The sequence below is a fragment of the Pieris napi genome, chromosome 20, assembly GCF_905475465.1.
Source record: "Pieris napi chromosome 20, ilPieNapi1.2, whole genome shotgun sequence".
NCBI lineage: Eukaryota > Metazoa > Arthropoda > Insecta > Lepidoptera > Pieridae > Pieris > Pieris napi.
This window is the reverse complement of record NC_062253.1, coordinates 2,170,924-2,196,378: the sequence shown is the minus strand read 5'-3', so window position 1 is coordinate 2,196,378 and position 25,455 is coordinate 2,170,924. Positions and strand designations below refer to the sequence as shown.

General features: G+C 34.9%; 1 protein-coding gene across 1 annotated transcript in view; it reads right to left on the bottom strand.

The window, feature by feature from the left end:
• LOC125059532 (facilitated trehalose transporter Tret1-like) overlaps positions 1 to 19,125 on the bottom strand; it is a 60,010-nt gene extending 40,885 nt beyond the window's left edge. Inside the window, exon 1 of the mRNA XM_047663985.1 lies at positions 19,090 to 19,125. Coding sequence (XP_047519941.1) covers positions 19,090 to 19,097 — 8 coding nt within the window. The 5' untranslated portion in view covers positions 19,098 to 19,125. The remainder of the gene's footprint in view (positions 1 to 19,089) is intronic.
• Positions 19,126 to 25,455: the final 6,330 nt, after the last annotated feature.

The following is a 25,455-nucleotide window of genomic DNA, read 5'->3' as shown; positions in this document are numbered from 1 at the left end:
AATTAACGTTTGCCGGACCGGAGCAGTGGAGAAACGGCCTTAGTGTGCCAAAAGGCTCGCAAGTGCGTTACCGTCCTTTTAAGAATTGGTACGCTCTTTCCTTTCCTTTTAAGGGGGCAGCTGGTTCAATACAGTGGCAAAAACTGCCTAATAACGCTCGGTTGTGGAACGACGGCCGTCGAGGTAATACTGATGACCTACGTCATGACTAAAGACTGTAAAAGCTTCCTAGCTCGGAATAATTCATTCTACTTCCTACGCAGCTACCTGTAGATCAAGGAGGAAATCTTAGTGCACGATACTTGCCACTAAACAAACATACATATTACATATGTTACGTTAATAATTTCGTGCAAACATTGCTAGTAAATTGCAAATGTCAGATGCTGCGAAGATAAAATTGTGCCTCAGAGCGACGTGTTGCAAGCAAAGTGCACTCTGTAAAATGGCTTCACGATGTGAAATCTAATATCAGAGATAGCTGTTCGAATGACAACATGATCTACAAGATAATTCTGATCAAAAAGAAACTGTATATTTAAATAAAATAAAATAAAATATGGTTATTATGGAACATAAGATACAGGTATCACTTATTCCACGTCATTAAATTTGAATTTGTAGGGATCCCTACTCATCGGCAAAGAAGACAGAGGGTGTAGACCGAGAGAAAAAGCCGGCGTAAAAAACTCTCGGTACTCTTTTAAAATAGCAAATCACCAAACAATTAGACTTCTTAGCGTGTGTTTCGGAAGTGTCTTGTAAACTAAATTGAGATGATGTTAATTCAGAGAATATAGAAAACATCCCGCCTCATTTTGCCGTTTTTTGATTGAATGCATTTATTTTTTGATTTTATTAGGGGGCAAACGGCTTACCTGATGTTAAGTGATACAGCCGCCCTTACATTGCTAGCTCGCAAGTGCGTTACCGTTATTTTATGATATTGTACGCATTTTTCTTGGACCCTAAGTGGAATTGGTTCGGAAATACGTCAGTGAGCAGCTGGTTCCATATAGTGCGCGGCCAAAACTGCCTTAAGTAACGCTTAGTAGTGGAACGACGGACGTCGAGGTGATACGGATGGTATTTTGTATTCTGCCTGGGCGTCCGATGATGAAACTCACCTGATGGTATTAGTCCGAACAACTCCTCTGAACTCTTTCCATGGTAAATGCGGTAAAGATACAGAGAGAACCTACATCTCTACGCAACGCCAAGGGATCAAGCCGGTCGGTACGTGACAGGATTTTAATGATAAGGCAAGAGTATGTACTCTACTAAAAAGACAGTACAGCGTAACAATTCGCTAATATCCGCGTGTCATAAGGATATTATCTCATATTGTCAGAGACCGGAAATATGCGTCATTTCCGTTTTTTCCGTAGCATCGGCGTAGCGCCGTAGCACCGGATGCTCTTCGTAATAAACCATAGATGTACAATTTTAAAGTAATTTTTTATGGCATTCAGACGAGCCTACGGGATGCCAAAAAAGGCAGTCGTCACAGCCCATTTTAGTGGGTGCGTTGCCGGCCTTTGAGGGAGGAGTAATCTATTCTTCTTCTTCTTCTTTCTTTAACTCTTTATCAAAATATCTTATATGATAATTAGTGTTGGATTTTAATACATAATCATAAAAGTTGCATTAAATATGTTTATATGTGTGAGTATCCATATATCTTTTGCCTACGTTTCAATATATCTTTTAGAGATAACAATTCTTCTTCTGATAGCTACTTCATAGATAACTTTCATAGAGAGCCTTTTGTTCTTATGGTATATATTATTGGTAGGTTTGCGGGAGTTTTTTCACTATTACACAGAAATAACTTTTGACACCCATTTGAACGTCTTTCTAGGCTCAAGACTTAATTTATTAAAATAGTATTTTGATTAAAAAACATGCTAGAATTAAATATTAAAAATACTTTAATAGATTTCTCGACTACTTTGAAACAGAACGGCCTAATTAAAACATTGCAATAAAATAAAAAGTGTTCTTAAACGTTATACTTTCATTCTTAAAGAAAATATTCAAAGAGATTTGAATTAAACTCAACTCTACATTATACTAGAAACTGTGAACCTTAAAAAAAATTCATCTAAACATTTCTCATGAATCATAAATTTCGTGCGTATAGTTTGTGAGTTTTCGGCCTAATCCTACTAATATTATAAACGCGAAAGTTTGTAAGTATGGATGGATGTTTGTGAGTCTTTCACGTAAAAACTACTGAATGGATTTTAATACAACTTGACAATTATATAGCTTAAATATAAGAATAACACATAGGCTACAATTTATAAAAGATATTGTGTGAATTGTCCGAAATATCAAGTAAGTAGGCAAACCAAAATCTACCATCTGCGAGCTATTGCGTGCGCTGCCAAAACTGCTAGAGTTACATATATGCATCGTTTGGTAATGAAAATATTTATCTTTAATAGTCCATTACTACAATAAAATTCATAATTTGGTTCAAATGCACTTTTGTTAGTAATAAATTGATTCCTGAACGAAGATAGATACTTTTATCGCTTCTGGTATTTAAAGTAGATAAATATGTTTTTCACGCTACATTTGGGCAAATATTATTTTAATCCTGGGCAGACGAAGTCGCGGGCACCAGCTAGTTTATATAATCATGCCCAGACTTCGACTATCGTGCTATGACCCACTTCTTTTGAGATGCCTACTGTCTCAGCCATCTCGTGCACCTTCAATCAGTGATCTGCCAAAACTTCAAGGGACCGAGCTTTTTTTTTTCGTTATAAGAAAGGGAGAGAGAAAAAAAACAAATTTAACCAGTTACCTACAATAATTTCTAATTTTATTACTATCAATAGGTAACACATATAAAACATAACGGTTTTCTTTTACTGGCTATCTTGACAGTTTCAAAGTTTGTTTGCGCCTGATAATACACGATAGATGACGATGGTGCGTTTAGTAACTGAGACCAAAATTTCCTACAGGCAATGTAATCTAAGAATAATGGCACACGTTTTAATGTAATTAACAATAACAAAGGCGAAACGGCTGTTTATGACCTCAGGTGTCTTAGAAATTTCGGCACCTCAAAAGGTTAGTTTCGTAAGCTGATTATAAATACAATTACACTTAAGTATGTTGTTCATGTCTAAATATGACAATATTTCTTCGTTATAGAGAATGGTTGGTGTGTGACGCAAATAGGGGATAGATGAGGTCATCAGGTGCAAAAAAAATTTGTACAGGAGGTCCCTAAGCTCAACCTTCAAAGTTGCAAGAGTTTTGCGTTTTTATAAGAAAATTGACTTTTTTTACTAATTCTTATAAAAAATCGAAAAAATCTACATCCATATTTGCGTTTGATGCACGACTTTTTGGCAACCTGTATATATATTATATAAATAAATACCGGCCTAATTCCTCAGGATAACAAACCGCAAGACTTACCAATACTCTAAAAACGTAAAGGATTTAACATACATGACGGAAGTCTCGGATTCGAATCTCGTGATTAAATAATATTTGACATATTTAACAGCGAGACGAGATAGTGAAAATCAGTGACATTTACCAGACAATTTTTAACCAATATTTATAATTGGTTAAAAATTATTAAATTCAATTGAATCGGTGTTAAACATACCGTACTTTCCTTATTTCTTTAAACGTATTATGTTCCAATGGCAATTGGAAAATTTAGATCAGATCAGATTTATTTATAACTAGCTGGCCTGGCGAACATCGTACCGCCTAACAGTCGATTCTTTATGTTTTTTTAATTCTTATTCTGCTATTCAGGACACCGGTCTAGCTAGTAAGATAAAAAAAAGAAAGTTGATAATACAACAAATACATTATGTCAAAAAATAAAAATTTACCTTCCCGGAACCCCTCCACTAACACTTGAACTTTATGATATGTTATTAAAGTTCAAATTGCCTTTAAATATTACTACGAATATTTTGTATGGGAATATAGAAAAGTGTTGTTTTTAGACTTTTTTACTCAATTTTTTTAATTTTTCTCTCCGTAAGAACCATCCTCGTACTTCAAGGAATATTATAAAAAAATAATCAGACAAATCGGTCAAGCCGTTTTCATGTTATGTCGTGACAACGGAAAACGGGTTTCATTTTTATATATATAGATGGCGACATCTGTGTAAATCACAATTCCGCCAATGTCACGTTCTAAGTCTTCACACAGTGAGGATAGATTTGATAATTTTGATAGATTGAATTTAATCTAAGCAGGGTTACCCAAAACAAAAATGACATCACAATAAAGATAACACACACACACATCTAATAATATATACAAGAGGTTAACATTTTACTACAAGGTATGGAGGGGAGAATCTTATTTATAACTTTAATTTATTAACAGAAATAAATTTCCCTAAAATTTTGACGATCGTGCTGGATGGGAGGGAAAGTAGGGAGTTAAAATTACATGGACGAGGGAAATCTGGAGAAAGATAGTCAAATAACGAGTCATTAATTAAAGAACAGTTAAAAAATATATGGTCTGTCGAACCCTCGTCCATACCACACTCACAGAGAGAACTGTCTTTAATTTGAATTTTGGCTAGATGAGTACAAGCAAGTAATTGGAAAATTTATTCTTTGAAACGATATATACAATGACTCGAAAAGAAAAAAAAGTGTGTGATGCAAGTAACAGCTGTCTCTCATCTATTGGAAAAATCATGAATCTGACGGTAATCTTCAGAGACAAAAGAGTTAAGTCTGAGCTGGTATTCTCAAATTGATCTGTCACAAATAGGAAATCGAATCCGTCAAGCTATGTGATACATTTTTTATATTTCATGCATATGAAATTTAAAATACATATACATAATTATTTAATTATGGCATTAATTCTTTTATTTCGAGGGCCTCTGTATTAGGTTAAAGCCGGTTGCAGACCGAAAACTAAGCTATGCCAAGACTAAACTAAGCTATGCCAAGCAAGCTAGGCTAAGCTAAGCTAGAAATAAATAGCGTGCACACCAACAGCTAAGCCAAAGCTCAGTCAGTATGGCGAAGGATGTGCAAAGGGTGTGCGGGGTAGCGGGAGGGGCTTAGCTTAGCTCTAGTAGCCGCGCATCGGCATACACAACTAACTTAGCTTCGCATATTTTAGTTAGCTCACATAGCTTAGTTCGCATAGTTTGCGGTCTGCACACAAGTATGGAAAACTGCGTCAGCTATGCGAGCTAAGCTAAACTAACTTAGCTTAGCACTTGGTCTGCAACCCGTATTAGAGTGAATTTGACGTTTTCGTATACTCAAAAAAGTATACGAAAAAAAATCAAGTAGAGAATCTGGCAAGTCCAGGGTCTAGAGATTCGAAAAAAATTTCAACAGCATTTAAATGAAACCTAGAGAGGTCCGGTTGTCGGTTTTGGTCCAAAAAAAAACAAAAACAATATGGCCGCCATACTTGGCCATTTGTTGGAACTTGAAATATTGCAAAACATCTACTATTTGGTCGGGCAGATCAATGGCATACCGTTTGAAAGCATTTCATCTTGGACAGACATCATTAAATATCATTCGAAGGGATTCAGAATATCTCCTAATTCTCAAGTGATATCCTTCAGTCCCCCAACTCGCGTGCATCCCAACATTTATATTTTATATGCTTTAATATATTTTAATTTTATTAATAACTGTTTGAAAACATTTAAATATATCTCATTGCCATTGCAAAAATCTCTCCTTCCTTCAAAGGGTCACCCTTTCCCATAATTCATAGGTAATATGGGCCCCTTTACCCCTGTAACGCCATCTCGCGGGACGCCAGCGGATTACATATACAGACTGTATATATAGTAAATATACTAGCTGTTGCGCGGTGTCGATGGATTATATATGTACACTAGTTGACCGGGCAAACGTCGTTTTGCCATGTATATCATTTATAATAAAATAAAAAAATCGGGGTTGATCGTAGAGGGGTGAAAGTTAGGGGTTGTATGTATTTTTTAATGCTGTATCATAAAAAAAAATAGAAATTAAAAATTTTGTCTATAAAATAAAAAAAATAAATTAGGGACTACCCCTAACATTAAGGGGGATGAAAAATAGATGTTGGCCGATTCTCATAGATACCGGATAAGCACAAAAAATTTCATCAAAATCGGTCAAGCCGTTTCGGAGGAGTATGGCAACGAAAACTGTGACACGAGAATTTTATATATTAGATATTAAAGGCCATTATTTATCACAATTATTCTAATTTAAATGATCAATATCTAATATATAAAATTCTCGTGTCACAATGTTCGTTCCCATACTCCTCCGAAACGGCTCGACCGATTCCCATGAAATTTTTTATGCATATTTAGTAAGTCTGAGAATCGGCTACTATCTATATTTCAAACCCCTAAGTGATAAGGTGACCCCAAAAAAAAATATTTTAAGGATATTTTTTTTTAATACAACATATAACAATACATACAATTTTCCCCTAATTTTCTCCCCTCTACAATCAACCCCTATTTTTTATTTGTGTGTGTTTATGTGTGTTTCTCTCTCTGAGAAAAAAATCACAGAAAAGCCTAAAAAGTATTCATTCCGGAAAATCAATCAGTCTCCGGGGTAGCATACCAAAATGTTCTGATATGTTGGTTGGTACTAAGAAGGTAGGCTAAGTAAAATCACATTAAGGAGAAACGAAGTTCGCGGAGTCAGCTAGTAACATCTTTATATATATATAATTCTTCTGTGAGTGTGTATGTCACTGAACTTCTCTCAAACGACTGGACCGATTTTGATGAAATTTTTTGTGTGTGTTCACGGGGATCTGGGAATGGTTTAGATTCACAAATCAGCCCGCCAGATGGCGCTGCAGTCGGTACTTTCATACTTTGCTTTACTAATCGCTTGAAATATCATGCAGGACAACGTCTGTCGGGTCCACTAGTATAAATATATAGTTTTAGGACTAAAAACTAACCATACGAATTATAGCAAAAGTTCAAACATTTATTATAGAAGTTCTTAAGGGCTTTAAACTTGACTCGATTAACGAATGTACTAAATTTTGAATGCAACAATAGTTTAGATGTACATTTCAATAGATGGCGCTGCACGAATTTAACACGCGGTATCATTTCATTCAAATGGTTTGGTATAACACATTTCGGTGAAATATCTATACTTCTTTGTCGTAAATAATAAGACCAAATGGACTTATTATTTAAGACAAAGTAACTTTTGGAGGTCGTTTAATTGATAGTGAATCAATTAATAATTATAGGCCGACAGGCGTCAGTTCTACCAATTATAATGATTATTTTATTAACATTCTTTAATCTTTTTTCTTACTAGGATTTGAGATTTCCATTTTCCACATTTATTAAGATAAGTGATAACGATTAGTTAGTTTCAAATAAGTTAACTATTAAGCAGTGTTGGCCTAGTGGCTTCAGCGAGCGACTCTCATACCTGAGGTCGTAGGTTCGATGATCGATCCCCGGCTGTGAACCAATGGACTTTCTTTCTATGTACGCATTTAACATTTGCTCGAACGGTGAAGGAAACCGACATTTCTTAGACCCAAAAAGTCAATGGCGTGTGTACCCAAAAAGTCAGGCACTGGAGGCTGATCACCTACATGCCTATTATATTTTAAAATGATTATGAAACAGATTCAGAAATCTGAGGCCAAGAACTAAAGAGGTTGTAGCGCCACTGATTTATTTATTTTTATTAACCAGTGTTGCCAGATCAGGGGATTTCCCTCTAGATTTAGGGGTTTCTCAACAGAGCTAACTCTGTCCCTAAGGGCAGAATATTTGGGGACTTTTTTAGGGAAAATAAAAAAAAAATACGCTAAATACAATTTTTTGCTATTGTATATATATAATATATCCCGTTCCCGATTTTGGAGCTAAATTGAAGTACGAACACATCGTAAGAATAGAATCCATGTGGTTTACCTTACTGATTATATTCGTTTGAGCTGTCAAAAAACTACATGAAAATTCAGTAATAACACTATACAAGAATATTGTTTTTTGTATTTCAAGGCAACCTATTTTTTGTATTTTTGGGGGGAAATCAAATTAGTTTAGGTATACGTCGAGACCACCTGGCAACACTGCTATTAACTACACTATTTAACGAGATAATATTACTCTATAAAGATCGCGCTACAACCCCTAGTCCTCACACACTCTAAAGCCCATAGGATTATGGTCACCTATCTCTTTCCAGTCCTGGCAAATGATTGCGATATATTTTGCTAAAATATCAATTTTCACGAAAAATAAAGAAATGCTGCCAGCGTTAAAGGTACACTGCCATAGTGACCAACCTTATTAAATTTGTTTTCATTTTCTATGTATTAATTTTTAATAATTATTATTATTTAGAAGTAAATAGAAACTAGTAAAACTAGTAGTAGGTAAGTAGGTTAAGAATATTATAAATACTATATATTTGTATGTTGGAAATAAATGTCATTATAACGAAATATACATTATATCAATACTCAATTGCATCTATAAAGAGTTGTACACCTTGATAAAAATTAAGCAAAACATATTCAATACATAAAGTAATATTTTACATAATTAAATCAGTGGCATTACAATATTTTTAGGTCTGGGCCTCAGATTTCTGTATCTGTTCCATGATCATTTGTCAATGAATAGGCAAGTAAGTGATCAGCCCAGTCACACACCGTCGACTTTTTGGGTCTAAGGCAAGCCGGTTTTACTCACTATGTTTTCCTTCACCGTTCGAGCGACTGTTAAAAGCGCATATTTAAAGTCCATTGGTGCACAGCTGGAGATCGAACCTACGGCCTCAAGGATGAGAATAGCACGCTGAAGCCACTAGTTCACTTCTTTATAATAATAATATTAGTATATAAAAATATAACGTCATATTTTCTTGCATTGAAACATACGTGTTTTTATTAATAAATACTATACATAATACATATACTATATCATATAGGCTGGATTATTTTCACTATAGTCGCGGCCTATTTGTCTCGAAACAATAAGTTGTTATTTCCGAGTCAGCGAATGTTGAATCCCTTTGAGAGAAGTTTTTGGAGCATGAGTTTGTATTACGATTTTGAAGTTTAAATATTGTCAAAAAGATCTATTCACTTAGGATGGGATTCAAGAACTTCGCTATGTCAAATTCCAAGAGTTTTTTGAGATGTCTGACTTAATTATATGATTCAGTCTAACTATTCAAAAGGAACGCTGCCAGTATTTTCGGAACCTTGCCTAAAGGGTTTACTAATATATTTTGAGGTTAGTTATTGTTCTTTTTTGTTATTGAAATTTTTAAGTTTGATAAAATTATATGAAAGGAATGAAAGATGGTTCAAATTAACTTTACCTGATCACAGCTATACTTAGAAATAAAAAAAATGTGTGCGTGTACTAGGTGTACACACGTAAGAAGTGAAACTTCTTTATGACCTTATTTTTCTAAAAATGATCTACTATATGCAACTTTACAGAAATTGGTTAAATAAAGTTAAATTAGATAAAGTTTAACAAAAGGCTTTTATTATCATAGACATGAATACAAATACAATTATTTCATTTTAACTTATTACTGTACTACTATGTAGTACTAAGATTATTACAGAATTTCATTAATTGTAATAGAATTATTAGTATTACTATCATTGTTATCGTTATTATAATATATTTTTGTTACTAATGGCTTCGAATCTTTTCGGATCAAACGTGGTAGTGACAAGAAAAAGATGGCGCGTAACCGAAAAATGTGACAAATGTGTGTAAAATTGTTTCCAACGCCGATAAAGAAGTTTGACTTCAAACAGCAACATGGCGCGTAACCTGCTACAAAATTTCTCCCATACGTCGATAAAGAAGTTTCACTTCAAAAGATGGCGCGTAACGGAAAAATGTGACGCGTAACGAAAAAATGTTACACTAAATTTTTTTCCAACCCCGATAAAGAAGTTTCACTTCAAAAACCTAACCTAATAATAAAGTGTCACTGGGAACTGAGACAATATCCATAAGGTTCAAAGCAAAGTATTATGTAGGAGGCACATATCCTTAATATTACATGGGGTACTACATTCAAATCGTAAAGTACCATAGAAAAAAATTGGGGCTGTTTTAAGTTGGAGGCGTGATTCGACAAATTTACCATAAATATTATGCCTAAAAACCAAGTCTCGCAACTCAGTTCTTCTACCGTAAAAAGTTGTGAGATCCATGTGATACCAATTCGGTTGATTCAATCCCTACTTTAGGGACCTATATTCTATATTATTACGTAATTAACCTAACAACATCTTGACCATAATTAAAAAAGTGCGTGCGTACAAAGTAGACATGTCAGAAGTGAAACTTCTTTGTAAATTAATTAGTACTCAGGTAAAATCCGCAATAGATGATCATGTACCAGTATATGATCACTCCATGTATTTGTATATCTATATGCACACTGTTTACATACTGTACGTGCTGTTAATAATAATATAAATAAATAAAAATCACTCAAATTTATCACTATAGCTCTCTCCCACCCCTCGCTGCATGGCACTGTGCGTGACGTTCGCTCTATCTCACTCTCTCTCTCTCTCGATCTTCCTCACTTTCTTGTTCCCTACTTTCGCTCCATGGTTATTTGCTTCATGTTACGTTTCTCACTCTCTCTCAATCAGTCTCACTTCGACAAAAACGCTGCACATCTTCGTGACGCTAATATTATTATTGCTTTTCTTCCGTAAAAAATTACCCTCATGCGGCTAAAGAAGTTTCACTTCAATTTTTTTTTATTTAAATAGATACCGCGACTTGGCCATCACACACATACGAGTATCTCACAAGAAATACCTAATATATTACATTAAATGAATTACAATAATGCTGTCGCAAATACTTTCGATATAGTTCTTTCAATATCTGAACAAGGTTATTTTAACACCTTTTTGCTTCAAAAACATCTATGTTTGACTATAAATTTGGCCCTGTTCGCGGTAATTTGGCTTGGATAGTCATCGCTGTGAAATTGCATGTTATTAATTGCTCTTGATTGACGTAAGCACTGCAATTCAAATTTCAGTGTAAAGCTTTCCAAAACGTGAACTTTGATCTATATTTAGTTGTTAGATTTTATTGATTACGTTAAAAGCCTGACAAGACCCGAGGTCTAAGTAAGATTGTTTTAATATTTTTGAAGTTATACTTCTTTAGGCGCGTTATGAAAAATTGATGAGAGTGAAATTTTACGATGCGCGCGCACCGTGACACAAAATTAACAGAATGAAGTTTCCCACAGAAGATGCTACGGCATTGGACATAATTTAAAAACAACATTCGAATAATAATAGAATTTATTTTAGACTTAATGTAAGAGAACAATAATAAATATTTATTTATTTAATTTTTCAAATGTAAACTGAACTTCATTGTCTATAATGACTCCTTTTCCAGTCTTTGATTATTTAATTGTAATTAATTATTTGCATGCAATCAAAAACTACTTTTAATAATGCCAAAAAAGTTTAACTTTTTACGCACGTACACGCACCCTTTTTTTTTAATATATTTAGTTTTTCAGTATAATACAATCTAAATATGTATGGGCATAGGAGCTTCAGCGTGCGATTCTCATTTAAGTTAAGTTATAACCGTCCATAGACACTCATATTTTCTTCTGCTCGAAATTGCCGGAAATATAGATATTTTTTAATCATACAGGTAACAGTGTAAACTTATGAATATATAATCTACTTTAAATATAAGAGCCTTTTTTCCAACTTCGATTCTGTTCCCTTTGGACTCTTGGGCCGTGGGGTTCAAGTGCATTGACGCTAATTAAAGATTTAAGTTGGCGTCTGGTACCCGTGACCCCAGAGCTGGTGCTTTCCTCGCTCCGCGAATAAGTATCACAGTAAAGCGAGGAAATACTGCCAGCGTTAAAAGTACACTGCTACAGGGACCAAACTTTTTAAATTTGGTTATATTTTCTTTTAATTATTGTTAAGTAGGTTGAGAAAATGGTAAATACATATATTTGATTGTTATGATTACTAATAAAAATCTAAATTAATATTTACTGCCAGTTCTTAAATCGTAGAACAGACGGGACGAATTACCGTGAATCTCTTCGTCAGGTGTTTTTAAAGACAATCTGCAACTCAACAACATACTTCACATGACATCAAACATTCGCTAACGTTTCTTTAAGTCGCCAAAATGTACTTTGTATGTAAAAACATAAGGGCACTTGAAAATGGCTCATATAGTCAGCAGCTCTCAATGGCTTTTGTGATGGAACCTTGGAACCGAGAACGTTTTCTCGGCCGAGAACAATCAATAGATATGTTATATGGAAGATAATTACTATTCTAGATAAAAGCTTCGATTAAAAGCTTATGGGATAAACGAGCCTTTGTGTATCTTTAAATATCTATAGTATAGTTATGAGCGCATAAAGAAATATTTTTTATTCTGTTTTTACAAATTTTTAATTTAATTGTGATAATTTTTGTTTTGTTTATTGATGTATTTATACATAAAACAATGTATGCCTAAAAAATACAAAAAATATAACATCCAAATTTAACACACATCATTAGAAAATGAGAAATCTATTAAATAATAATAAAACAAAACAAAAAAAAATAACTAAAAATCAAAAATTAGTAATAACTTAAAAGATAAAAAATAACAATAACAGTAATAAACAAAAATAAATGAAAACTTAAACCACATTAAGAGCCTGCAAAACAAAGTTACGGTAAGTTGGTAGAATTTTGTACGACTCATTGGACTAGTGGTTAGTAGTCCTCTGACTGCGAATCCATGGGTCCCGGGTTCGATCCCCGGCTGAGACGAACATCGATGTGATGAGCACTTGGTGTTGTGTTTAGGTCTTGGGTGTTTAAATATGTATTTATATGTCTATCTATAATATGTTTATATATCCGTTGCCTAGTATCCATAACACAAGCTTCACCAGCTGAGCATGGGACTAGGTCAATTGGTGTGAATTGTCTTAAAAGAAAAACACATCAATATTTTCATCAATGTTTGTAATTAAGTTGTAAGAGCGACATAGCCAGTTATCACTCTAAGATAGTTTGGGTCCAATGAAAATCAGTATTGCAAGTGACGCTGCTTGCGTTAGGATCTTTTTTAATTAAAGTGATTGGGTATATCTTTTAAATATATATATGTATGTGTGTGTGCTTTAATCAAATAAATGTTTTTTCATTCTTTATTCTTTCTAAAATGTGCAAATCTCACCGTGTTTGGTTGAGTCCGATGATTGTTTCCATTTTTTATTTGATTCCACCCTCTGTTATAGAACTTTTATTAAATATACGTATATCAAATAAGACAAGTTTTTTATTTGATTCCGCCGTCTGTTGTATAGAACTTTTTATTAATTATACATACGTATATCAAATAAGACAAAAGTATACATTGTCAAAATGCTTGACTTTCCCATTTTCCGGCGTCTACCAGCTATTCTATTCTTCAGCTTTCAAAATGTGGGGCTGCATGCTGGTGGAAAGACCATAGGACATCTAAAGGAACTGCATGTCACCAAGAATCTTTCAAGCATTTGTCTTCAGAGTTGCAATATTTCGCCCACACCTTGAATCATGGCAATCTTTCAAAACTTATAATAACCAAATGACGGGAAAGAGAACAAGGGGATGCAGCCCAACACGATGGAACAGGCATCACAAAACCTGGGCACTAAGGTTTCTGCGATCACATAGCTGGATATTGTCAGAGATGGAAGCTGTTAATCTGGAATGACAAGGTCGGATGCATCACGTTCAGAGGAGGAGGTATACGAAAGCCAAAACAACCGGTTATATAAAAATTCGTGACATTTTTGATTCGGCTATGATTTGACTTTGATGGAAAATTTCAATCGAATCGTAAATCCAACTAGAGCTATCTATCATTTCGTTTAGTAGCGTGTATTCAGTTTAATGCATCGTAAAACTATTGTCTATCGTTTTATTATAATATCTATGTATTGGTTTTGATATTTGCAAAATAAATCGAATATTTCCACATACATACTTTTTCGAACGGCGGCACGAACCAGAATTCAATTGTTTTATTTGAGAACTGGTAAACCTGCTGCTATTCGCCTATACATATGTTATACTTGTTTAAGCTATCGCGGAATTAAGAATATCCATTGCTCTAAATAATGCATCATGTGCACACACCATTCCCCCCACCCCTCACACAATATATTACTTAGTTAAATGTATTTGATCATTTTTATTGACTATTTTATTTTTTCCTTTTGTAAATGTTTGTGCAGTGTTGGTCTAGTGGCTTCGGCGTGAGACTCTCATCACTGAGGTCGTAGATTCGATCACCGGCCGTGCACCAATGGACTTTCTTTCTTTGCGCATTTAACATTCGAATTTCGCATAAACCGGCTTGCCTTAGACCCAAAAAGTCGGCCTGAGTCAGGCACGTGTGGGTGGCTGATCACCTACTTGCCTATTTGATTGACAAATAATCATGAAACATATTCAGAAATCTGAGACCCAGACCTAAAAAGGTTGTAGCGCCAGTGATTTATTTTTATAAAAATTTATTGAAGTGAAACTTCTTTATCGGGGTGGGAAAAAAATTTAGTGTAAAATTTTTTCGTTACGCGTCACATTTTTCGGTTACGCGCCATGTTGCTGTTTGAAGTCAAACTTCTTTATCGGCGTTGGAATGAAAGTTCTTTATCGACGTATGGGAGAAATTTTGTAGTAAATCGTCACGTTTTTCGGTTACGCGCCATCTTTTTCTTGTCCCTACCACGGTTGATCCGAAGAGATTCGAAGCCATTAATAACAAAAATATATAATAACGATAACAATGATAGTAATAATTCTATTACAATTAATGAAATTCTGTAATATTCTTAGTAGTAATAAGGTAAAATGAAATAATTGTATTTGTATTCATGTCTATGATAATAAAAGCCTTTTGTTAAACTTTATTTAACCAATTTCGTTAAGTTGCATATAGTAGATCATTTTTCGAAAAATAAGGTCATAAAGAAGTTTCACTTCTTACGTGTGTACACCTAGTACACGCACACGTTTTTTTTAATACATATTAAACATATTATAATTAGGCTTTTAAATTATTAGTTTCAGATTAAATGGTCTCCACCAATGAAAACCATTCTCTTACACAAGCAACCGGCAAGTGTATCAGAAGTTTTGGAAAGGTTGTTCTACCGAGAACCCCGTACTAATAGATAAATATAAAGTACACACAGATTTTGCATGAGCCACATACAATGGAGACATATCGGCGCCTCTGACACAGAATTCCCCCCTCCCAAGCTTGTTTATCTAGACGGTGATATTCGGACAATGAACGAATAAATCGTATTTCTCATTTGTAAAATGAACCCAACATTATTTTCAATTTACAGCGATAACGAGCGACGTTACATCATTGGAAATATAACCTTCATTGTATTAATGTATTTTTTAACTTGTAGAAGCGATTTTATGTTACTGTCGACAACTGTCGTTCCACTACTGAGAGTTTTAAGTCAGATTTTGCCGCGCACCACCACTATATGAAACCAGTTCTATGTATTTCTGAACCAATTTGGCAGAAGATCCTTTAACAAAAGCGTACCAATTTTTTAAAAGGATTTTTTTGTTGCAATGTCAGTGTCCCATGGACGGTATCATTTAACATCAGATAAGCCTCCTAACGTATGAAGTATTCTTTTTATCTGCGTAATCTACATGCTTGTACTTCAAAGATTTTTTTATTAGATTAGGCCGAAGGCAGAAGGATATTGTTTTGTTGCGTCACTGGTTTTGTAATCAACTTTGTAATACATTGTAATACTCATGGCTGGTACGGTCTATACAATAAGCTTCTTTTATAAGATTTTAATAACTATTTCAGTTTTATTGGTGTCAAAGACAAGAGTATTTATTTTTGCAATTTATTTTAATCTGTGTAGACTTCTATAATTCAAATCAAACATTATTTCGTTTATACTTGACGCTGGCTAATGCACAAACCGTGCCACAGCCATAAAGAGAAAAAAAAAACATTATTTCAGGAACGCGCCAAAATGCTTCTCTGAGCAAGATGGCGTCGCTCTCGCTATGACGTACCGTTTGTAAACACGCAAAACTTCAAGTATTTTATTATATTATCATTCTTAAATTCCAAATATAATTTATTTCGATCAAAAAAACAATCTCCAGCGTAATAAAACTCCAAGTATAGATTTATTATTAACATATTACACGCTATTGTCGTGTCGACTAATCTGTGACCGTTATATTATGTCATTTGACGTAGAAACGATATTTTTTATGGTGGATTTCTTGACAAATTAATGAATTTCCAGTTATTCTACTGAAAACCGTAACCGTTGTTTACCACCAAGGGCTCGGTGGTAAACAAATAAAACGCAAAAAGAGACAGAAAAACTGATACTCTGTTTCGCTCGCACTTAAGTATTTCACGTTAATGCCTTCTCTCTTTAGTTATTATTGTTATTTTAGAAGCTCATCTAGTTTTAAACTCTATCTACGCTGAAAACGCTGCACGCGGCACGAACCAGAATTCAATTATTGATTTATTTGAGAACTCGGAACTGGTAGACCTGCCCTGTGATTCTGTAACTCACTTCACGAACTCACACAGCGGTTGTCGCATCGGCGGTCGCTCTCAAATCAGTCGTGAAGCAGTCATTTTATGATTTGGCATTCTGAAAAGGTGGGAGCTTGTACTTTATTGTTTATCAGAATGTTTATTATTGTTATTTTAGAAGCTCATCTAGTTTTAAACTCTATCTACGCTGAAAACGCTTTCTAAAGACACACAGATTCCTCTGAATAACATTTTATTCTCAACTGTCAAATAGCGTGTTGACATTGTTCGAATTGAGATGTATGTTGGAGACCGAAGATTACCTAGAGCGAGCGGGCTTATACAAACTTTTTGCTCGGCAATATCTCTCTTTACAGAAATAATAGCGGATTTTTAATCCGCTTTAACACAGATTATATCTTCACGGATTTTCATACAGATTAAGAGACATAATTGAATATTGTGTTCCTCATTCACGTGTCATTGAGACAAAACATTCTTTAAATAATTGAAGGTAAGTTTATTAATAAGTATTAACAAATAATAAGTAAAAGTAAACTCATAATATTAATAGTTTAGTTTAATTAATACTTTAATAATGAACGGCAACAATATAGTCTTTTTTCCAACTTTGATTTTGTTCCCTTTGGAGTAGAGACTTTGGATTTAAGTGCACACACGCTAGAGATTTATGTTAGCGTCTAGTAGACAGTACCGTTGACCCTGGTGCTTTCCTCGCTCAACTAAAATGATTCGCAATACTGCGAATGCCAGCATTAAAGGTACGTTGCCACAGGGACCAAACTTTTTTCAAGCTTATGTTTACTTTTTATCAATATTTATTTATTACTAGCAGACCGGCCAAGCGTTGCTGTGGCTAAGGTTTTTGTTATATTACAAAGTAGCAAACTATTCGGGAAACGGTAGGAGAACACCAGTCATGGGGACCACCATGTTTTTTTGTTGGTTAAATTAAATTGTAGCTTATGTGAAACGTTGGTACTTTCAAGTTTGACAAAACTTTATGAAAAGATCGAGAATCTTAAATCTCGAAAAAACATGGTATTCGGTTTAAAAAAAAAGGAGTTAACAATTAAAAAGATTTAAATATGACCGGAACAGTGGTATTATTCCATTACCGATACTTTTAGTGCAGCCTATGTATTAATAAGAATTAGTAAGAAAAGTCAATTTTCTTATAAAAACGCAAAATAAATTATAACTCTGCAGGGATTGAGTTTAAGGACCTCCCGTAAAACAGTTTTTTGCAGCTGTTGACCTCATCTATCCCCTTTTTGCGTTTGATCCACGACTTTTTGGCCACCCTGTATATAGCCAGTAAGTAAAAGAAAAGTGTTATGTTTTATATTTGGTTTTTTTTCTCTTCTCTCCTTATAACGAAAACTCTATATGACGAAAAACAATGCTCGGTCCTTGAAATTCGTCATAAAGAGTTCACACTGTATATATTTATTGATGTAGACTATAAACAAACGCGGATGAAACATATTGTACGAGTACAATCGTGTCGGAAATATAAAATTGTCGCGTAAGCGAATATAGAGAATCATTTTTGTAATGAAAGCCTACATAAGACATTAAAAGCATTGTAAGAGACTTTTGTGATTTTATTTTGATAGAAAAACTTGGATTCCCATCAAGTCCTCATAATAGTTGATTACTCGGCTGTACGATTGCGGTACTTTTACGGTACGCTTGCTTATAAAATTAAGGAATTTTGGACAGAAAAGCTTGGACTCCCCTTAAGTCCTGCCCTGCGATTCTGTAACTCACTTTTCGAACTCACACAGCGGTTTTCGCATCGGCGGTCGCTCTCAAATCAGTCGTGAAGCAGTCATTTTATGATTTGGCATTCTAATAAACAATAAACTACAAGCTCCCACCTTTTCAGAATGCCAAAAGTGAGTTACAGAATCGCAGGGCTGATAATCGGCTGTATGTTTGCGGTGCCTACATAACTCTCCTCATTTAATCCTAGTGAATGTATCCAAATTTAAACGGAATTATAGTATATATAATATTTGTATCTATATTGAAATTTACTTTAATTTAAATATTGCTAGCATTATTCTCCAAAAATCCTATGGTTTCTCTTACATCTAAGGTTTGATTCTCATATTTTTATGTGTCCTTAGAAACCTTTTTGTAGTATAAAATAAATTTATTTCTTTTTAAACATACATGTTGTGTTAGGACCTATTCTGACCAACGTTGGTCCCATGTCCAGTTTGGAGACACAGACTTTTAAAATAATACACGATAAGAACGTTACAATTAAGTCTAAACACTTTAATAGTAATGTTCGTTCAATTTGACGTCAGCACATAAATTAAAAACTAATCAAGGACAATTTAAATTATATAAATATAAATCTATAGAATGTCAATATCCATCATATTACCACAGCATAAAAATGAATTTTATTTTCTAGATATTTCGATAATACTTACCGTTGCATCGTGGCGTCTGCTCACTGTGAAATGTAATGGGCGACTGAAAACGCCCGCGCCTTGAAGTAAGGGTAGTGGATTTGTCTAGAGCTGCTATTACTCCATGAATAGCGTTTAATTTTCAAGTTCAGTGCTAATTCTCGTGTCTGTGAAAGAATAATTTGCTCTAGTATATGTTTATACGAAATATATGCATGATGCTGTTATTAGGTGAGTTTGTTCACATTTTTGGCTGCACACAACCCTCGCCAGCCATCTGTCAGGGGAAGGGGGGGGGGGGGAAGGGTAACCGTACCTTCTGTCTACAAAGGCTGGGAATTTTAGTGTATAAAGCAAGTGCAAACTTCTTCTTAGAGTAAGCGATAAAACATATATTTGACAAACTAATTATTAAACATAAAGGTTCGTTAGGCCTTCAGGGGTGGGGGGGTTCTGCCCCTATATGGGGACGCACTGATAGGGGCATGGGGCTGCTATTTCTATTTTATACTATATAACAAAGCTTATATACTATAAACCAAAGAGTAACATGAAAAATCTATGTATGTTAAAAGTTACCAGCACAGGGACATGCTAGCACACAGGTGTGACAAGCATTCCCACTATGATAGACCAAATTAAAGGGAGATGGACGGGTCATATTCTACGGAGCCCCCATGGAAAATGGAGCTTAGTTGACGGAAGGGTACCTTAGAGATGGATAGCGAAGAAGAGGCTGACAACGCCGATAGGAGGACGAACTAAAATGAACAGCAGGCTACAGCTGGAGAAGAGTCTCAAAGGATAGAGAACAGTGGTACTGGTAGAGGAGGCCTTTGCCAAGAGGCACACCGGTCTCCAAGATATGTGTAGTGAAAATAAATTGAAGATCACAGAGTTTCGAAATATAAAGGCTATATTATTATTATTAAAAGTTAAATATATAAATTGTTAAATTTCAAGACGCTTACACCAAGTCTGGGGTCACCACCACGTAAGCATACGACTTAATTCTTCTCTATGTGCATCTAGTAACTGTAATATCGACTGATGTGTGACATCGTAAGAACATCTCTCTACAATTACAATCTGAATCAAGGGAAATGGTAGCCTCTCGCAATCAGCCCCACGCCTGCCGCCCCAGCAACAGTTTGTACGGGGGTTGCCAGAATTGAAAATTTTACCTATAATAGGGAAGTTGCCACAATTACATTATCTATAAGTATGCAAGAAAGACATCAACATCGGAACCAGTGACCTGAGCTGGTGCTTTCCTCGCTCAACCTATAAGTATACAGCAAGGAATACCAGCAAGGGTACTCTGCCACAGGCACAAACTTTTATATTTATTTAAGTATTATATATTATTTTTAAATAAAGCAAAAAGAGTTATAATGTTTATGAAGATTTAGAGTCGGTTAAGCGGGATTTCATATTACATATTATGTTGCAATCGAAAAATTTTCAGACATACCTATGGAGACTTTGAGTTGTTTCGAGAATATTATTAATCATTCTAGCTGTTTAATTAAAAATATATAAGTGAAAATTAAAAAAAAATATTTCCTCGGTCAACGAATAAGTATAGCAATACAGCGAGTAAATGCTGCCAGCGTTTAAGGTACATTGTCACAGGGACAAAACTTTTTAATATTTTTTTAATTTTAATTTTATTAATATTTAATTATTTTTGTTATTACTATGTCAGTTAAGAAAATTGTAAATAGTGTATATTTGATTGTTATGTTTAGGTTTTAATAACCAATTTCATTGTAACAGAATGTAATTGTAGTGATGTTTTACTTTTATAAAACTGAAAACATTCACCTGGCAACACTTCTATCTCCCGCGAAAGCGTGTATAATCCTACCGAAATGAAACGCATCTCAGTATTACATTAAAGCGTCTTAATAACTGTGTCTTTAATATTTTAGTATTACACTCGAAGGCCTGCCAAGTTGTTTTGGGTTTTAATACATTGTGTTAGGGTTTAAAATGGTGAGTTTTCTTCTTGTTTTTAAGGGAATCTCTTTATGTAAGGATCTTAATTGATCACATCAATCAAGGCGGCTACGCGCTGTCAATTTAGTGGGAAATTTGATCGTGTCGAACATAGCATCGCTATTTTGTCAGATAAATCTGGCCATCTGGTTATAATACACAACGCTATAGTATAATAGATACTTTTAACAGCTTAATAATAATAATTTATGTATTTAAGTAGACAATCAAAAGTCTATCTTAGTACTAGTCTTTAGCTGGTGCTTTCCTCGCTAAACACATAAATGCCACAGGGTCCAAGTTTTTTAAATTTGTTTTAATATTCTTTTTACTAATTTTTAATTATTTTTAGTATTGTTTACAATATTATCCTAGATATTATATTAGCTTTGCAACGGTGTCAATGACCCACGTTAGGGCAATCCAGCCTTCCTGTTGTTACTGCCAGCATGCTGTTAGGGCTCCCCCGCAAGTGCCTCACCATATAATACCCATAGACGGTATATCTTTAGTTTGCTGTTACGAGACTTAAGCGCATCTGGGGTCGAGCTTTCGGCTGTTATTAAAAAGAACAGGGAAGAGTTTCTTGCCAGATCTTCTCGCTCTACGCCTTGGTTTGGGAAGTGGTAGGAAATGTTTTCTAATATAGTCTCTTTTAGGTATACTCCTTTCCATAGCTCTTTGTGTTGATCTAATCTTTAGCTTTAAAGTAAAGTGTTCCTAATGGTAGCTAAGAAAACGCTGGTCTTAGGTGATACTCCAGACTCCAGACGCTTTGTTGCTGACCACGACGCTCACGCATGAGCTGCCGATTAAGGAGAAGAGAGAGTAAATCTTTTAGATCTTTCTTTTTTAAATATTGAAGTTTATAAGTGTAACTATTAGTATAATAAATTAAGATATTTGATTAGAATTATGTATCAATGCATTTTTTTACAATGTAAAATATTTCCTTTTTTTATGTAGAACAGGGGGCAAAAGGGCTGAAGGCTCATCTGTTGTTAAGCGATACATGGACACTCACATTGCCAGAAGACTCGCACGTGCGTTGCCGGCCGGTACGCTCTTTTCTTGATCACAACTCCTTTGAACACTCTGCGTGGTAAATGCTGTAGAAGATGCAGTGATAACCAGATAAAGTGACCCCACATCGCATTACGTTATAATAAACATTTTAGTGAGGATTTTCAGAGTTCACTTCCTGTTCTTGTTGTTTCTGTCCTATCTACTTAACTCCTTCTCTATCTTCCTTTAAATCTCTATTGTACCTAACCTGTCCACATCGTAACTATGATTTATGTGTCGTTATGTTTTGCTTTGTGAAAAAATATTATGTACTGTATTTCGTGCAACGAAGTCTAAATAATTACAAAGCCGAATCTTTAATTGTGATTGGATAAATGGACGTCATAATATGACAACGTGTCATGTGTCAATTAGTAATGCTGTCAATAAAAATCCAATCCAGTCTCTGTGACGCAAAAAGTACCAAGAATCCTAGGACATTTAATTAATGTCGTAATGATATTGCGTTCAGATATCAATATATGTATGTGTTGGGTGCGACTCATCTACTAATTGAATCGCCAATTAGTGGTCACTTTCATCATTGTTTGCATTTCCATTTCCGCCCTTCATTTTATTGTTTGGAATATCAGCAAAAAGAGTGAAGCAGAATTGAAATGACAGAATACGGAACACGCGTTTATAGCCGTAGAATAGTGATGGATCTAACAAATAGTAAACTTTACAGGGCAGCCATTTCAAAATAATATAACGATTTTAGTTTTAGTCATAACTATTTTAATTCATATTCTGTTAATATGAAAATTGGCATACAAGCAAACAAAAGGGTTTGTTTTGAAACAAAATAAAAATAATATCATTAAATTACACAGTTTTCTAGAAAAATCACATGCTTCTATCAAATCCGTCACTTTACCGACTGTTTAATTTGAAATTTAAATAACACATGGAATTTTATTTTAATGTAGCCGTAATGTTTAGTCAACGTAGTATCGTAGGATTTTGGATGTTCTTCAAATCCGAAATTGTTCTACGATCATGACGATGTATACAAGTACTTTTTCCTTTTTATTGTTCAAACAAACAAAAGAAAGAGAGAAAGAAAAGAAATTCCTTTGTATCCATTTTTTACATAAACAAAAGTTCCTTTACTCAAAATAATATATCACACAAACTAATAGTCAAATGTATGCACATGTCTTTTGAAGATTAGGGCAAACTAAAAATCATACTAAATTATTAAAAGGAGCGACATCTATGTGCCTACGAACTTTTCAACCAGGGAAGAATTCTGAGTGATAAAAAGCATAAAACGAGTGTCATACATTTTCCTTTCACGTATAATCCAAAACTTGACTTTACATCCTATTTTCCCAGATCAAGTTCGGCATCCAAATGGCACCAGGTGTTCAACACACATGGTATACCTTGGACAGCCCTTTTAATTTCGTTTCAGGTTAGTTTCTTTTGCCTCTCCTATGATGCACCACATTTCCTAATGCTTAGGGGGTTCCTGTTGTGAGTTTGCTTGATAATGAGACATGGAATCCTCCGGAGCGAGCCCATCCACTTTCGGTGTGTTATAATTGTCAATTGGCAGCATAGCTCCAATCTGTATGATGTACGCAATCTCAGTTTCCTTCACACTAAGAGCAAGTGTGAATTGCGCTCATCCTTTCGGGCACAATTGGGGCTGGAACTGCCCATGGAAGTATTTTTGAACCAATTCGACTTAGGGTTCAAGAAAAGAGCGTACCAATTCCTTAAAGGCCGGTAAGGCGACCCTTTTCGCTTTGAGAGTGTCATATCACTTCACATCAGGTGAGTTTAAGGCCTGTATTGACTTTGATTAGTGCGAGTGCAAGTGATTAGTAATTGACGTGACGACGAAAGTGTGTAGTGCAAGTGGTGTCCAATTATTGTTTAGTGGCTCTGTTAAGTAAATTCAGTTGTCATATAGTTTGGCAGGCACGCTGCGAGTGAAGGGGAAGGGAGGGCGCACGCGACGTCACTACTCGCAGTTCACTTGCCAAAAAATAGAATACGCTTCTAATCACTTTACTACGCAGCCAACTAATCACCTGTACTAATCAGTCACTTTCCACACTTGTTTTCTCCTAATCACTAATCACCTGCATTAATCACTTGCACTCGCACTAATCAAAGTGAATACAGCCCTTTGTTTTCTCCTAATCACTAATCACCTGCACTAATCACTTGCACTAATCACTAATCAAAGTGAATACAGCCCTGCGATTCTGTAACTGAAGTGAGTTGTGAGTGAGTTCGTGAAGTGAGTTACAGAATCGCAGGGCAGGCCTTAACGTTTGTTCTATAAAATAGCCTCGAAGCTGAACCACTTTAATACAGCGGGTGTTAAATTACTTTTAAATATTACTAAAACATTTCACAAACTCGCATTAATAACTCATTGTGGCACGAAATGAAACTCGGCTATTTTAAATACTTTCACAACGTCCTTGTCTGGATATTTTTAAAGGGCTCGACGCACGTGAATTTAAAGCCTGCGACTGTCCAGCGCCGGATTTAGAGGTCTGGAGGCCTCGGAGCAACAAAGGAGTGGAGGCGGTCTGACCCCAAATTATTTACCAAATAAAATGAAAAAAAATTCAGTAGATTTTTTCAATCAATAAGTTATTGTTAAAACCAAGTAAATTTTAGTATTTAATAACATAATATACAAATGTATAAAAAGAAAAGTTGTTAACTATACGAAATATAAAAAAAATACAAAGTCTACTGTGGCCCCTTTTTGTGGAGGCCCCGGGGCTGTAGCCCCTAAATCTGGCCCTGACTGTTGTCATATTCCTTTGAACTTTGTTCATGTATCTTTGCTCTAGCGACACTTGTATATGTAGCCATCCTTTTAAGCTAAAGATTATTATTATTATTAAGCCTAAGATACTAAATAATAGTATTAAAAATTTTCTAGTTAGTTTTCCGCCAATTACTATACTCCTCAAGGTCTTGGCCTCAGATATCTGTATCTGTTCCGTGATCATTTCTAATAGGCAAGCTGGAGATCATGGTCAACCTGCCTGACACCGGCGACTTTTTGGGTCTAAGGCAAGCCGGTTTCCTTACGATGTCTTTCTTCATTGTACGGGTGTTAAATGCGCACATAGACTCCATTGGCGCAGCTGGGCATCGAACCTACGACCCCAGTGACGCGTCGCACGCTGAAGCCATTAGGCCAGTGTGTATAATATGTATATCTTAATATATATATAAATTATGTGTCACGTTGTTTGTCCGCTATACTCCTAAACTACGAAACCGATATCAACCAAATTTGCACACCGTGTGTAGTTTGATCCAACTTAAAAGATAGGATAGCTT